The sequence below is a fragment of the Oncorhynchus kisutch genome, linkage group LG18, assembly GCF_002021735.2.
Source record: "Oncorhynchus kisutch isolate 150728-3 linkage group LG18, Okis_V2, whole genome shotgun sequence".
NCBI lineage: Eukaryota > Metazoa > Chordata > Actinopteri > Salmoniformes > Salmonidae > Oncorhynchus > Oncorhynchus kisutch.
In genome coordinates, this window is record NC_034191.2 from 21,070,042 (window position 1) to 21,085,915 (window position 15,874).

At 40.9% G+C, this 15,874-nt stretch overlaps 1 protein-coding gene across 1 annotated transcript; it reads left to right on the top strand.

Moving 5' to 3' along the window:
- Positions 1–13,434: 13,434 nt before the first annotated feature.
- lyrm9 (LYR motif containing 9) lies at positions 13,435–15,202 on the top strand. Its single transcript, XM_020508561.2, has 4 exons — positions 13,435–13,666; positions 14,006–14,168; positions 14,318–14,410; positions 14,517–15,202. The coding sequence occupies exons 2-4, from the start codon at positions 14,043–14,045 to the stop codon at positions 14,529–14,531; spliced, it is 234 nt and encodes a 77-aa protein (XP_020364150.1). The 5' UTR covers positions 13,435–13,666; positions 14,006–14,042; the 3' UTR covers positions 14,532–15,202.
- Positions 15,203–15,874: the final 672 nt, after the last annotated feature.

Below are 15,874 nucleotides of genomic sequence, written 5' to 3' on the forward strand. Positions count from 1 at the left end.
AGGCCTAAGGCCGAGACAATATGACAGTGGCAGAATAAATTCAACTGCACCTTTCTTTCATAACGAAACTGGAGAGTAACCTCTGTCAGGTGAAGTCCACAAAGTATATTTCATGTAACAAACAGGTACATGGTCAGGCAGCAGGTAGCCTAGTGGTTAGAGTGTTGGGCTGGTAACTGGAAGGTTGCTGGATCGAATCCCTGAGCTGACAAGGTAACAATTGGTTGTTCTGCCCCTGAGCAGAGCAGCTATCCCACCGTTACCTGGGTGCTGAAGCTGTGGATGTTGTATAAGGCAGCCCCCCGCACCTCTCTAATTCAGAGAGGTTGGATTGAATGCAGAAGATACATTCAGTTGGACCACTTACTAGGTATCCTTACTGTTTCTAACATTTGTGTCCTACGAAACAACTACCGATTTAGAACCATGGAGAGTTACCGCAAGTCACAAAGAAATCAGGAGCTGCCTCCACTATTCCAGCACCATTATAACATCATCAAATCACCTATGCTTAGTATACTAGTGACAACTAAAATATACCAAAAACAATTTAGTCCCATCAACAGAAGCTAAATATTATGTGGCTGTCAATGGTTCTGATTTGTGTATGTGTGTGTGGTCATGTTTAACTATACTTTTGGGGACTTCTGGATCAGAAGTCCCTACAAGAATAGTAAACAAACAAAAATTGGACCAACTGGGGACATTTTGTTAGTCCCCAAAAGGTAAAATGCTATTTGTAGGGGTTTAGGTTTAGAATTAGGGGTATTGTTAGGAGCTAGGGTTAGGGGTTAGGAAAATAGGTTTTGAATGGGAATAAATTGTATATCCACAAGGTTAGTTATACAAGACTGAGTGTGTGTGTGTGTGTGTGCGTTCATGCAAATAGAAAAAAAAAACATGTTTGCTCACTCTACGTTTATGAGAAATGCCAATGCCTTCCTCCTTTCTCTCATGTTGACGTACCGGCCTATGACTCTGTCATACAGTACATGTTTTATTTTTTGTTGTACTAGACTTCCTGGCTAAAATGCTTGCTTGCTCGCCTAACTTCCTTTCATGGGCGACATTAGCTAATTAACATTAGCCTTCTACATCTAGCTACACATTGAACTCCTTTCCTCTCAGTCTGGGGACACAATGTATCAATTTACGGTTGGATCAGAATCACTGTTATAATCATTGGCCAGTATTCAAGTCCAAATCCCTATCTCCATCCATGGCTAATTTAGGAAAGGGTCCACTTTAGCTAGCCTGCCAGTCACCGGAGGACAACACAACGAGATTAAACAATTCAAGTTGTTTCTTTTAATGACATATTTCTCTTGATGCGAAGAGATCGGAGTGAAGCCAAATCCAATCTGGCTTCCCTTGACACTTTTCTTTTTTTTCTTCTAGTGCACAGGAGCATTCACAGGTGAGCTCACTCAGTTTAGCTCAGTGCTGATTGGCTATGATTTTACACTTTTTTTATCAAGGGAGGCCAAATGCTTGCTGGCTTCCCTTGCATTCAATGCTAAGGTGGCAAGAATGTCATAATCTTCATGACCAGAAAGTATCAGATAGATGGCCTACACATAGAGACAGAGGGGCACTGTTGTGCTCACTCAGATGCTTTTGTCCAGTGAGATAAATGTATTTGTTTGTGAATGGAAGGAAAATTATGAAAACGTACCTAGAATGTTGAATACAATATGTAATGAATGTATTATAGATCATGGGGTGTAACGAAAGTGCAAGGGTGTGGAGGTAGAGGTGACGGTCTAGCAGTGGCCGTGCAGTTTGTATAGGCAACTGTGAGTGTGAGCGAGTGACATGGAACAGGGAGGGAGAGAGGAGAGACCCCAACCAACCAAGCTGACTCGCACTATAGTAGACTAATAGCTGCCATAGGTATTAATAGCAGCCTAACTGTTGGCTTTTGGTTGTTGTAGCCTCTCCTTCTCCTTTAACTTTTATATTCCATTTGAATTCCATCTTCCATTGATTTAGATATCTGCTAACTTTTTTCCCACATGAAGGCTCTGACTGTAGTCCATTGCCACTTATGGTTGACCAACAACAAGCTACACACGCCCCTTTTGTGAAAAGCAAAGAGCAGCAGCATAAATGATCAAGTTCTTTCTCTCTGCTGCAGCAGTCCTGTTCAAATTCATATCAGTCTTTCTGGACAAGTCAGTTAAAATTAAACATACCCGTGACAATCAGATCAGATTCGACCCAGACCCATGACGTTATTTAGAATTTTGGATCCGGACCCAATCAGGTCCCGGAGTGGGTGTCGGGTATTCGGGTACAAGTGGATCGGTGAAGACCTCTAGGGTAAAGTGACTAGGCATCAGGATAGATAGTAATATGAGTCAAATAAAGTAGCAGCAGCATGTGATGAGTATGAAGTATGTGTGGGGGTGCTTGTGTTGTTGGTGTGTGTGGAGGAAGGGGGGGGGCGGCTGTGGGTGTGGTATATAGTGTGTGGGTGCGTCAAGTGAAGCATCTGGTTGCTCCTCATTTTACACCACAGACACGCAAATATTCTTTACATCATCAACATATGAATCACTCCAAAACTTCTTGTATGACCTCTTATACACTATATTAGGCCCAGCCTTTGGAACTTTGGTTTTCCTTGATATGGCTATTATATTGTGATCATTACATCCTATGGATTTGGATACTGCTTTAAAGCAAATATCTGCAGCGTGAGTAAAAATGGGATCAATACATGTAAATTATTTAATTCCTGTGCTGTTTGTAACTACCCTGGTAGGTTGACTGACAACCTGATCCAGTTTTGCAGCCACTGGTTACAGTTTGGAGTTTTCCTGAGTGGGCAGCTTGATGTTACCCAGTCAATATTTAAATCACCCTGAAAATATACTTCTCTGTTTATATCACGTACATTATCAAGCATTTCACACATATTATCCAGATACTGACTGTTAGCACTTGGTGGTCTATAGCAGCTTCCCGCAAGAATGGGCTTTAAGGTGAGGCAGATGAACCTGTAGCCATATTACTTCAACAGTATTTAACATTAGATCGTCTCTAAGCTTTACAGGAATGTAGATCTGAATATAGACTCCTCGGATGTGCTTGTGTGCGTTAGAAAAAAGGTCAGTTCTTTAGAAAAGTATAGAATTGAAGTACAGTGGTGAAACTCATTAAATGTGATTTTTAAAGAACGTCAGTGCCAGTCACAGTGTGTAGATAAAATCACTGTGGAACCAAGCCAGAAACAAAATGGCCAAATTACAACTTGTGCTGTGATAATTGTGTTGTTTACTCTATAACCTGTTAGTTCATACGCCTTGTGACCATGATGTACAGGTATATAGGCCTAAGGCCGAGACAATATGACAGTGGCAGAATAAATTCAACTGCACCTTTCTTTCATAACGAAACTGGAGAGTAACCTCTGTCAGGTGAAGTCCACAAAGTATATTTCATGTAACAAACAGGTACATGGTCAGGCAGCAGGTAGCCTAGTGGTTAGAGTGTTGGGCTGGTAACTGGAAGGTTGCTGGATCGAATCCCTGAGCTGACAAGGTAACAATTGGTTGTTCTGCCCCTGAGCAGAGCAGCTATCCCACCGTTACCTGGGTGCTGAAGCTGTGGATGTTGTATAAGGCAGCCCCCCGCACCTCTCTAATTCAGAGAGGTTGGATTGAATGCAGAAGATACATTCAGTTGGACCACTTACTAGGTATCCTTACTGTTTCTAACATTTGTGTCCTACGAAACAACTACTGATTTAGAACCACGGAGAGTTACCGCAAGTCACAAAGAAATCAGGAGCTGCCTCCACTATTCCAGCACCATTATAACATCATCAAATCACCTATGCTTAGTATACTAGTGACAACTAAAATATACCAAAAACAATTTAGTCCCATCAACAGAAGCTAAATATTATGTGGCTGTCAATGGTTCTGATTTGTGTATGTGTGTGTGGTCATGTTTAACTATACTTTTGGGGACTTCTGGACCAGAAGTCCCTACAAGAATAGTAAACAAACAAAAATTGGACCAACTGGGGACATTTTGTTAGTCCCCAAAAGGTAAAATGCTATTTGTAGGGGTTTAGGTTTAGAATTAGGGGTATTGTTAGGAGCTAGGGTTAGGGGTTAGGAAAATAGGTTTTGAATGGGAATAAATTGTATATCCACAAGGTTAGTTATACAAGACTGAGTGTGTGTGTGTGTGTGTGTGTGCGTTCATGCAAATAGAAAAAAAAAACATGTTTGCTCACTCTACGTTTATGAGAAATGCCAATGCCTTCCTCCTTTCTCTCATGTTGACGTACCGGCCTATGACTCTGTCATACAGTACATGTTTTATTTTTTGTTGTACTAGACTTCCTGGCTAAAATGCTTGCTTGCTCGCCTAACTTCCTTTCATGGGCGACATTAGCTAATTAACATTAGCCTTCTACATCTAGCTACACATTGAACTCCTTTCCTCTCAGTCTGGGGACACAATGTATCAATTTACGGTTGGATCAGAATCACTGTTATAATCATTGGCCAGTATTCAAGTCCAAATCCCTATCTCCATCCATGGCTAATTTAGGAAAGGGTCCACTTTAGCTAGCCTGCCAGTCACCGGAGGACAACACAACGAGATTAAACAATTCAAGTTGTTTCTTTTAATGACATATTTCTCTTGATGCGAAGAGATCGGAGTGAAGCCAAATCCAATCTGGCTTCCCTTGACACTTTTCTTTTTTTTCTTCTAGTGCACAGGAGCATTCACAGGTGAGCTCACTCAGTTTAGCTCAGTGCTGATTGGCTATGATTTTACACTTTTTTTATCAAGGGAGGCCAAATGCTTGCTGGCTTCCCTTGCATTCAATGCTAAGGTGGCAAGAATGTCATAATCTTCATGACCAGAAAGCATCAGATAGATGGCCTACACATAGAGACAGAGGGGCACTGTTGTGCTCACTCAGATGCTTTTGTCCAGTGAGATAAATGTATTTGTTTGTGAATGGAAGGAAAATTATGAAAACGTACCTAGAATGTTGAATACAATATGTAATGAATGTATTATAGATCATGGGGTGTAACGAAAGTGCAAGGGTGTGGAGGTAGAGGTGACGGTCTAGCAGTGGCCGTGCAGTTTGTATAGGCAACTGTGAGTGTGAGCGAGTGACATGGAACAGGGAGGGAGAGAGGAGAGACCCCAACCAACCAAGCTGACTCGCACTATAGTAGACTAATAGCTGCCATAGGTATTAATAGCAGCCTAACTGTTGGCTTTTGGTTGTTGTAGCCTCTCCTTCTCCTTTAACTTTTATATTCCATTTGAATTCCATCTTCCATTGATTTAGATATCTGCTAACTTTTTTCCCACATGAAGGCTCTGACTGTAGTCCATTGCCACTTATGGTTGACCAACAACAAGCTACACACGCCCCTTTTGTGAAAAGCAAAGAGCAGCAGCATAAATGATCAAGTTCTTTCTCTCTGCTGCAGCAGTCCTGTTCAAATTCATATCAGTCTTTCTGGACAAGTCAGTTAAAATTAAACATACCTGTGACAATCAGATCAGATTCGACCCAGACCCATGACGTTATTTAGAATTTTGGATCCGGACCCAATCAGGTCCCGGAGTGGGTGTCGGGTATTCGGGTACAAGTGGATCCGTGAAGACCTCTAGGGTAAAGTGACTAGGCATCAGGATAGATAGTAATATGAGTCAAATAAAGTAGCAGCAGCATGTGATGAGTATGAAGTATGTGTGGGGGTGCTTGTGTTGTTGGTGTGTGTGGAGGAAGGGGGGGGGCGGCTGTGGGTGTGGTATATAGTGTGTGGGTGCGTCAAGTGAAGCATCTGGTTGCTCCTCATTTTACACCACAGACACGCAAATATTCTTTACATCATCAACATATGAATCACTCCAAAACTTCTTGTATGACCTCTTATACACTATATTAGGCCCAGCCTTTGGAACTTTGGTTTTCCTTGATATGGCTATTATATTGTGATCATTACATCCTATGGATTTGGATACTGCTTTAAAGCAAATATCTGCAGCGTGAGTAAAAATGGGATCAATACATGTAAATTATTTAATTCCTGTGCTGTTTGTAACTACCCTGGTAGGTTGACTGACAACCTGATCCAGTTTTGCAGCCACTGGTTACAGTTTGGAGTTTTCCTGAGTGGGCAGCTTGATGTTACCCAGTCAATATTTAAATCACCCTGAAAATATACTTCTCTGTTTATATCACGTACATTATCAAGCATTTCACACATATTATCCAGATACTGACTGTTAGCACTTGGTGGTCTATAGCAGCTTCCCGCAAGAATGGGCTTTAAGGTGAGGCAGATGAACCTGTAGCCATATTACTTCAACAGTATTTAACATTAGATCGTCTCTAAGCTTTACAGGAATGTAGATCTGAATATAGACTCCTCGGATGTGCTTGTGTGCGTTAGAAAAAAGGTCAGTTCTTTAGAAAAGTATAGAATTGAAGTACAGTGGTGAAACTCATTAAATGTGATTTTTAAAGAACGTCAGTGCCAGTCACAGTGTGTAGATAAAATCACTGTGGAACCAAGCCAGAAACAAAATGGCCAAATTACAACTTGTGCTGTGATAATTGTGTTGTTTACTCTATAACCTGTTAGTTCATACGCCTTGTGACCATGATGTACAGGTATATAGGCCTAAGGCCGAGACAATATGACAGTGGCAGAATAAATTCAACTGCACCTTTCTTTCATAACGAAACTGGAGAGTAACCTCTGTCAGGTGAAGTCCACAAAGTATATTTCATGTAACAAACAGGTACATGGTCAGGCAGCAGGTAGCCTAGTGGTTAGAGTGTTGGGCTGGTAACTGGAAGGTTGCTGGATCGAATCCCTGAGCTGACAAGGTAACAATTGGTTGTTCTGCCCCTGAGCAGAGCAGCTATCCCACCGTTACCTGGGTGCTGAAGCTGTGGATGTTGTATAAGGCAGCCCCCCGCACCTCTCTAATTCAGAGAGGTTGGATTGAATGCAGAAGATACATTCAGTTGGACCACTTACTAGGTATCCTTACTGTTTCTAACATTTGTGTCCTACGAAACAACTACCGATTTAGAACCATGGAGAGTTACCGCAAGTCACAAAGAAATCAGGAGCTGCCTCCACTATTCCAGCACCATTATAACATCATCAAATCACCTATGCTTAGTATACTAGTGACAACTAAAATATACCAAAAACAATTTAGTCCCATCAACAGAAGCTAAATATTATGTGGCTGTCAATGGTTCTGATTTGTGTATGTGTGTGTGGTCATGTTTAACTATACTTTTGGGGACTTCTGGACCAGAAGTCCCTACAAGAATAGTAAACAAACAAAAATTGGACCAACTGGGGACATTTTGTTAGTCCCCAAAAGGTAAAATGCTATTTGTAGGGGTTTAGGTTTAGAATTAGGGGTATTGTTAGGAGCTAGGGTTAGGGGTTAGGAAAATAGGTTTTGAATGGGAATAAATTGTATATCCACAAGGTTAGTTATACAAGACTGAGTGTGTGTGTGTGTGTGTGTGTGCGTTCATGCAAATAGAAAAAAAAAACATGTTTGCTCACTCTACGTTTATGAGAAATGCCAATGCCTTCCTCCTTTCTCTCATGTTGACGTACCGGCCTATGACTCTGTCATACAGTACATGTTTTATTTTTTGTTGTACTAGACTTCCTGGCTAAAATGCTTGCTTGCTCGCCTAACTTCCTTTCATGGGCGACATTAGCTAATTAACATTAGCCTTCTACATCTAGCTACACATTGAACTCCTTTCCTCTCAGTCTGGGGACACAATGTATCAATTTACGGTTGGATCAGAATCACTGTTATAATCATTGGCCAGTATTCAAGTCCAAATCCCTATCTCCATCCATGGCTAATTTAGGAAAGGGTCCACTTTAGCTAGCCTGCCAGTCACCGGAGGACAACACAACGAGATTAAACAATTCAAGTTGTTTCTTTTAATGACATATTTCTCTTGATGCGAAGAGATCGGAGTGAAGCCAAATCCAATCTGGCTTCCCTTGACACTTTTCTTTTTTTTCTTCTAGTGCACAGGAGCATTCACAGGTGAGCTCACTCAGTTTAGCTCAGTGCTGATTGGCTATGATTTTACACTTTTTTTATCAAGGGAGGCCAAATGCTTGCTGGCTTCCCTTGCATTCAATGCTAAGGTGGCAAGAATGTCATAATCTTCATGACCAGAAAGCATCAGATAGATGGCCTACACATAGAGACAGAGGGGCACTGTTGTGCTCACTCAGATGCTTTTGTCCAGTGAGATAAATGTATTTGTTTGTGAATGGAAGGAAAATTATGAAAACGTACCTAGAATGTTGAATACAATATGTAATGAATGTATTATAGATCATGGGGTGTAACGAAAGTGCAAGGGTGTGGAGGTAGAGGTGACGGTCTAGCAGTGGCCGTGCAGTTTGTATAGGCAACTGTGAGTGTGAGCGAGTGACATGGAACAGGGAGGGAGAGAGGAGAGACCCCAACCAACCAAGCTGACTCGCACTATAGTAGACTAATAGCTGCCATAGGTATTAATAGCAGCCTAACTGTTGGCTTTTGGTTGTTGTAGCCTCTCCTTCTCCTTTAACTTTTATATTCCATTTGAATTCCATCTTCCATTGATTTAGATATCTGCTAACTTTTTTCCCACATGAAGGCTCTGACTGTAGTCCATTGCCACTTATGGTTGACCAACAACAAGCTACACACGCCCCTTTTGTGAAAAGCAAAGAGCAGCAGCATAAATGATCAAGTTCTTTCTCTCTGCTGCAGCAGTCCTGTTCAAATTCATATCAGTCTTTCTGGACAAGTCAGTTAAAATTAAACATACCCGTGACAATCAGATCAGATTCGACCCAGACCCATGACGTTATTTAGAATTTTGGATCCGGACCCAATCAGGTCCCGGAGTGGGTGTCGGGTATTCGGGTACAAGTGGATCCGTGAAGACCTCTAGGGTAAAGTGACTAGGCATCAGGATAGATAGTAATATGAGTCAAATAAAGTAGCAGCAGCATGTGATGAGTATGAAGTATGTGTGGGGGTGCTTGTGTTGTTGGTGTGTGTGGAGGAAGGGGGGGGGCGGCTGTGGGTGTGGTATATAGTGTGTGGGTGCGTCAAGTGAAGCATCTGGTTGCTCCTCATTTTACACCACAGACACGCAAATATTCTTTACATCATCAACATATGAATCACTCCAAAACTTCTTGTATGACCTCTTATACACTATATTAGGCCCAGCCTTTGGAACTTTGGTTTTCCTTGATATGGCTATTATATTGTGATCATTACATCCTATGGATTTGGATACTGCTTTAAAGCAAATATCTGCAGCGTGAGTAAAAATGGGATCAATACATGTAAATTATTTAATTCCTGTGCTGTTTGTAACTACCCTGGTAGGTTGACTGACAACCTGATCCAGTTTTGCAGCCACTGGTTACAGTTTGGAGTTTTCCTGAGTGGGCAGCTTGATGTTACCCAGTCAATATTTAAATCACCCTGAAAATATACTTCTCTGTTTATATCACGTACATTATCAAGCATTTCACACATATTATCCAGATACTGACTGTTAGCACTTGGTGGTCTATAGCAGCTTCCCGCAAGAATGGGCTTTAAGGTGAGGCAGATGAACCTGTAGCCATATTACTTCAACAGTATTTAACATTAGATCGTCTCTAAGCTTTACAGGAATGTAGATCTGAATATAGACTCCTCGGATGTGCTTGTGTGCGTTAGAAAAAAGGTCAGTTCTTTAGAAAAGTATAGAATTGAAGTACAGTGGTGAAACTCATTAAATGTGATTTTTAAAGAACGTCAGTGCCAGTCACAGTGTGTAGATAAAATCACTGTGGAACCAAGCCAGAAACAAAATGGCCAAATTACAACTTGTGCTGTGATAATTGTGTTGTTTACTCTATAACCTGTTAGTTCATACGCCTTGTGACCATGATGTACAGGTATATAGGCCTAAGGCCGAGACAATATGACAGTGGCAGAATAAATTCAACTGCACCTTTCTTTCATAACGAAACTGGAGAGTAACCTCTGTCAGGTGAAGTCCACAAAGTATATTTCATGTAACAAACAGGTACATGGTCAGGCAGCAGGTAGCCTAGTGGTTAGAGTGTTGGGCTGGTAACTGGAAGGTTGCTGGATCGAATCCCTGAGCTGACAAGGTAACAATTGGTCGTTCTGCCCCTGAGCAGAGCAGCTATCCCACCGTTACCTGGGTGCTGAAGCTGTGGATGTTGTATAAGGCAGCCCCCCGCACCTCTCTAATTCAGAGAGGTTGGATTGAATGCAGAAGATACATTCAGTTGGACCACTTACTAGGTATCCTTACTGTTGCTAACATTTGTGTCCTACGAAACAACTACCGATTTAGAACCACAGAGAGTTACCGCAAGTCACAAAGAAATCAGGAGCTGCCTCCACTATTCCAGCACCATTATAACATCATCAAATCACCTATGCTTAGTATACTAGTGACAACTAAAATATACCAAAAACAATTTAGTCCCATCAACAGAAGCTAAATATTATGTGGCTGCCAATGGTTCTGATTTGTGTATGTGTGTGTGGTCATGTTTAACTATACTTTTGGGGACTTCTGGACCAGAAGTCCCTACAAGAATAGTAAACAAACAAAAATTGGACCAACTGGGGACATTTTGTTAGTCCCCAAAAGGTAAAATGCTATTTGTAGGGGTTTAGGTTTAGAATTAGGGGTATTGTTAGGAGCTAGGGTTAGGGGTTAGGAAAATAGGTTTTGAATGGGAATAAATTGTATATCCACAAGGTTAGTTATACAAGACTGAGTGTGTGTGTGTGTGTGTGCGTTCATGCAAATAGAGAAAAAAAACATGTTTGCTCACTCTACGTTTATGAGAAATGCCAATGCCTTCCTCCTTTCTCTCATGTTGACGTACCGGCCTATGACTCTGTCATACAGTACATGTTTTATTTTTTGTTGTACTAGACTTCCTGGCTAAAATGCTTGCTTGCTCGCCTAACTTCCTTTCATGGGCGACATTAGCTAGTTAACATTAGCCTTCTACATCTAGCTACACATTGAACTCCTTTCCTCTCAGTCTGGGGACACAATGTATCAATTTACGGTTGGATCAGAATCACTGTTATAATCATTGGCCAGTATTCAAGTCCAAATCCCTATCTCCATCCATGGTTAATTTAGGAAAGGGTCCACTTTAGCTAGCCATCCAGCCACCGGAGGACAACACAATGAGATTAACAATTCAAGTTGTTTCTGTTAATGACATATTTCTCTTGATGCGAAGAGATCGGAGTGAAGCCAAATCCAATCTGGCTTCCCTTGACACTTTTCTTTTTTTTCTTCTAGTGCACAGGAGCATTCACAGGTGAGCTCACTCAGTTTAGCTCAGTGCTGATTGGCTATTATTTTATACCTTTTTTATCAAGGGAGGCCAAATGCTTGCTGGCTTCCCTTGCATTCAATGCTAAGGTGGCAACAATGTCATAATCTTCATGACCAGAAAGCATCAGATAGATGGCCTACACATAGAGACAGAGGGGCACTGTTGTGCTCACTCAGATGCTTTCTCCAGTGAGATAAATATATTTGTTTGTGAATGGAAGGAAAATTATGAAAACGTACCTAGAATGTTGAATACAGTATGTAATGAATATATGGTATTCGGGTACAAGTGGATCCGTGAAGACCTCTAGGGTAAAGTGACTAGGCATCAGGATAGATAGTAATATGAGTCAAATAAAGTAGCAGCAGCATGTGATGAGTATGAAGTATGTGTGGGGGTGCTTGTGTTGTTGGTGTGTGTGGAGGAAGGGGGGGGGCGGCTGTGGGTGTGGTATATAGTGACTACACACACACACACACACTGCCTTCAGGAAAGTAGTCAGACTCCTTGATTTTTTCCCACATTTTATGTTTTTCTACAATTGATGAAATGTTTTTTTCCTCTCAATCTACACACAATACCCCACAATGCCAAAGCAAAAACGTTTTTTTAGTAATAAAAAAATCTGAAATATCACATTTACATAAGTATTCAGACCCTATACTCAGTACTTTGTTGTAGCCCCTTAGACAGTGATTATAGCATTGAGTCTTACGTATAATGCTATAAGCTTGGCGCACCTGTATTTGGTGAGTTTCTCCTATTCTTCTCTGCAGATCCTCTCAAGCTCTGTCAGGTTGGATGGGCAGTGGGCTGCACAACTATTTTAAGGTCTCACTAGAGACGTTTGTTCGGGCTTAAGTCAGTCCAGACTCTGAACACTGACCCCGCCAGGGGAGTGGGGAAAGAGACCACGGGGGGGTCTTTGACTCCCCACTGCATATGGTGGTCTAGTCAGTACAGACAACAGGTATTTCCTAGTCACTATTAGCATCTGCGTTGTTCCCAAAGCAAAACATGGAGATGTTTAGATTAGACCACATACTTTTCATTTTGTTCATTACAGTGTACCCTTGTATTCAAAGGTCATTTCATAGCTTAGAGAATGTCAATTATCAGGGTTGTTGTCAAGAATCCTTTTATTTTGGCTGGCAGGTGGTCAAAAGGGACAGCAACATGAGTGTTCACCTGAGGTAAAGGGGAATCCTGTGGGAGTGACTGTGTTGATGGAGTGGATGGGTCAGGTGTAAGCAGCGCTGCAGAGGGCACAGACAGCCAGGCGGGGGTGATTCTTGTTTCCCTGCAGTGGCCAGTCTCTATCATTCCATTGCTGTTTTTCTCTCCCCTTCACAATGAGGCCATTCATCAGCACACACAGCGGAACTGTGAAAACCTTTGCCTAGGTGCCCTGAAACAAGGGGCTTGTGGCAAACCAGCTGGACGCCTGTGACTCATTCAACAGGACTGGGTTGCGGACAGTCAAGTTGACTCACAATCACCACCTCACAATGCACAAAACAGCTATTAAACTAGGATTGTATTTTATGATACAGAGTAGGATTTTCTCTGTTGATGGCACAGTGCCATCTGAAACCTGAGGATGAAAGCTTCAGTTGAAGAACAAGATGATTTATGCTGTTATTCAGTGGGGGTGTTGTGGTTTGCGTTGTTACGTATGTGGAAAGCACCTGTGTTAACATGTTGTGGGTGTTGGGTTATTCCAAGGTTTAGATTCCTGAAGAGATTATTGCTAAATTAAGAATAGGTTTATAGCCTGTTGCATTATGTTTTCTTCAAGACATGTTATTTCCATAGTCCAATATTATGGTGCACTATGTTTTCTGATTTATGAATGGAACATTTATCTGGAATATTTTAGAATGAGCAAAAAAATGTATTCAGAATGAATTTCCTACATTGAAAATATCATTGACAGAATATCCATATCCATTCAGGAACTGTTTATATGTTCTAAGTTTCCGTCAGTGTTGGTTTAAAGAGTACACAAATATTTTATAACTCGACCTCGACTTTTATGCTTGCCTATTACAGTTTTACCGCATGCCTATTCATTTACAAGGCTTTATTTACTAACTAATATTGTTTTAAAAATGACAGTGGACATAACGCTACTTTACTTTGAACAGTAGGCTAATTCAAAGAAAAACGGAAGTTGCCTGTCTGCCACCAGTGTCGTGGAGAAGTACAGTAACCGCAAGCTACCTGTAAGTCTACTGTCACAATTTAACATACATTCTGAATCAGATCGTTAACTTATACGATAGTATCAATTGATATTGATCACATAAAATTAATTGATATACGCTTCCAAAGAGGCAAGCACATCTCATTTATTAACGTCTTGTAGGGCAAGAGCGTTGCATATCGTATTTTTTTGCAGTCGGGCTGCGTTTCTCAGCAGATTGCTCGATCGATCATCATGTTAATGCTATTCTTGGAACATTAAACATTTCTTTAGGCGTTGTGAGCGCTGACAATATCAATGTGCGACTGCAATTAAGAATACTTGAATTGTGCCCAGTTAATTGTCCTGATATTCACAGGAGCATATTGAGGAGGAAGTCATTCTGCACGGGCAGTATGCCCCCATTACCAGGCGCTGAGTTGGTTCGTACACCGGTTCATCTGTACCGTTACCTTCTTAGATGTTGCAAGCAATTGCCAACCCGTGCAATGCAGCAACATTATCAACATGCTATAAGACAGGTACAGTCTGATTGTAGCCCATTACAGTTGTTACAGCATAGGCTACGTAGTGTATAACTTAGACATATCTAATGTTATTGAATGTTACAAAGAGCTAGGTTATAATGGCCAAACTTGGTCAACAATTCGCTTTTTTTGTATCAAACTAGGGTTACAATAGTCACACAGATGAAGACGATCCTGAGAGGATTCAACTGATCATACAAAGAGCTATATCAGATGCAGATTGGATTCTCGATAAAGTGAGCATTGCCTTTGCTGTTTTCAAACTCATTTTAATTGACAAATCAGACAACAGTATGTGGAAAGACTAACTTTGATAAGTTCTCAATCTGTTGTGTTTTCCAGTATAATAAGAAATGAGATGTGTGAAATAAGAGGACAAGACTGCTGACTCTATTGGACTTCCATGTGGAACAAGCCTTGATCAAAACAGGATTTTGCTTGTTCTGCCATGCAAGAAACATCCCAGGGACAGATACATCAATCAATGTAGCAATAAGAGAAGTGATGTTTACCAACATTTTTACTGAGGGACCAATGAACAGTCCTCATTTGTGTTTTAGTGCTGCACTACACACCTGATTCACCTAGTCAAGTGGTTTGATTTGTTTATTCAGATATGTTAGTGCAGGGCTTGAACCTAAATGTGGTCTGTATGGTAGTCCCGAAGTAGAGGATTGGGAAACACAGACAAAAGTGTAGTCCTCACTTCTAGTCCTCAAAGCAAGATTTGCACATGCTGTCCACTTACGTTGATCTAATGTGTATTTATTGTTACGACAAAAATATGTTTGTATATCCGGCAATGTTACAATAGAGTAGCAGGATGAGAGTTATGTTGAGTCTGTATTTATCGTATGTAAACCATAACGCTATCTACGTTTCGATCAAATTGGCGTAAGATTTTCATGCGAATATTCTAAAATCTGCATTTATTTTCCATTTTTCCACCAAATTTACTTGTTGAGGATACAAATCAATGTACTTTTTTGCTTAGGTTTTCATGTACCAAATAAAAATATACATTTTTATGTGTTTCCAATCAAATTTGAGTCCCTCCCTCTTGTAAAGTTTGTGTCATCATCCCTTCATTACCTGTACCATATTTGAGGAAATACCAAAAATATATTTGTACCATAGACTGATTCATTTGAAACTTAACTTGCAGTAAAGCTTTCATGACTTAATATTAGCTTACAAGTATTTGATCATAGGAGTTGACGGGAAAGGGACTTGTGCATTGATAAGCACACCAAAGAAACGATATGTGTAAGAAAGACTACACTTGTAATGGCCCACGTTACACCATAGCCTGATGAATTTGATGGTTAACTTTTCCCTTTTTGATTTAAGCAAAAATGAGGCACAGACAACATGGATTGTTTCAGCATTGTCTCAAGCAAGAGTTTGGCGCTCGAGCAAGCGGCGGGTGCACGATCAATATCTACCTGGATGAAGCCTGAGGTGAAATGTGAAGCTAGCTAATGTCTAAAAAGCCTGAGTGCATTTAGCTAGCTTTATAGTGTACTCCTAAGGGTTTTCTGAAGTTAGCTAACTTCAGGTAACTTCACATTCCAGCTCAGGCTTCATCCATGTTATGAAGGTGGATATTGATCGTTACAAATGCTGTTTATTCGAGGCAGCTTGTAACTGCAAGTTTATAGCGAACGCCAAACTTCATTATAAAACTGGGTGGATCAAAC

Coding starts and splice junctions, on each gene's coding strand:
- lyrm9 (XM_020508561.2), top strand. CDS start 14,043: ATGCCCCCATTACCAGGCGCTGAGTTGGTTCGTACACCGGTTCATCTG. Junction 14,169..14,317: donor ATCAACATGCTATAAGACAG/GTACAGTCTGAT, acceptor GTATCAAACTAG/GGTTACAATAGTCACACAGA.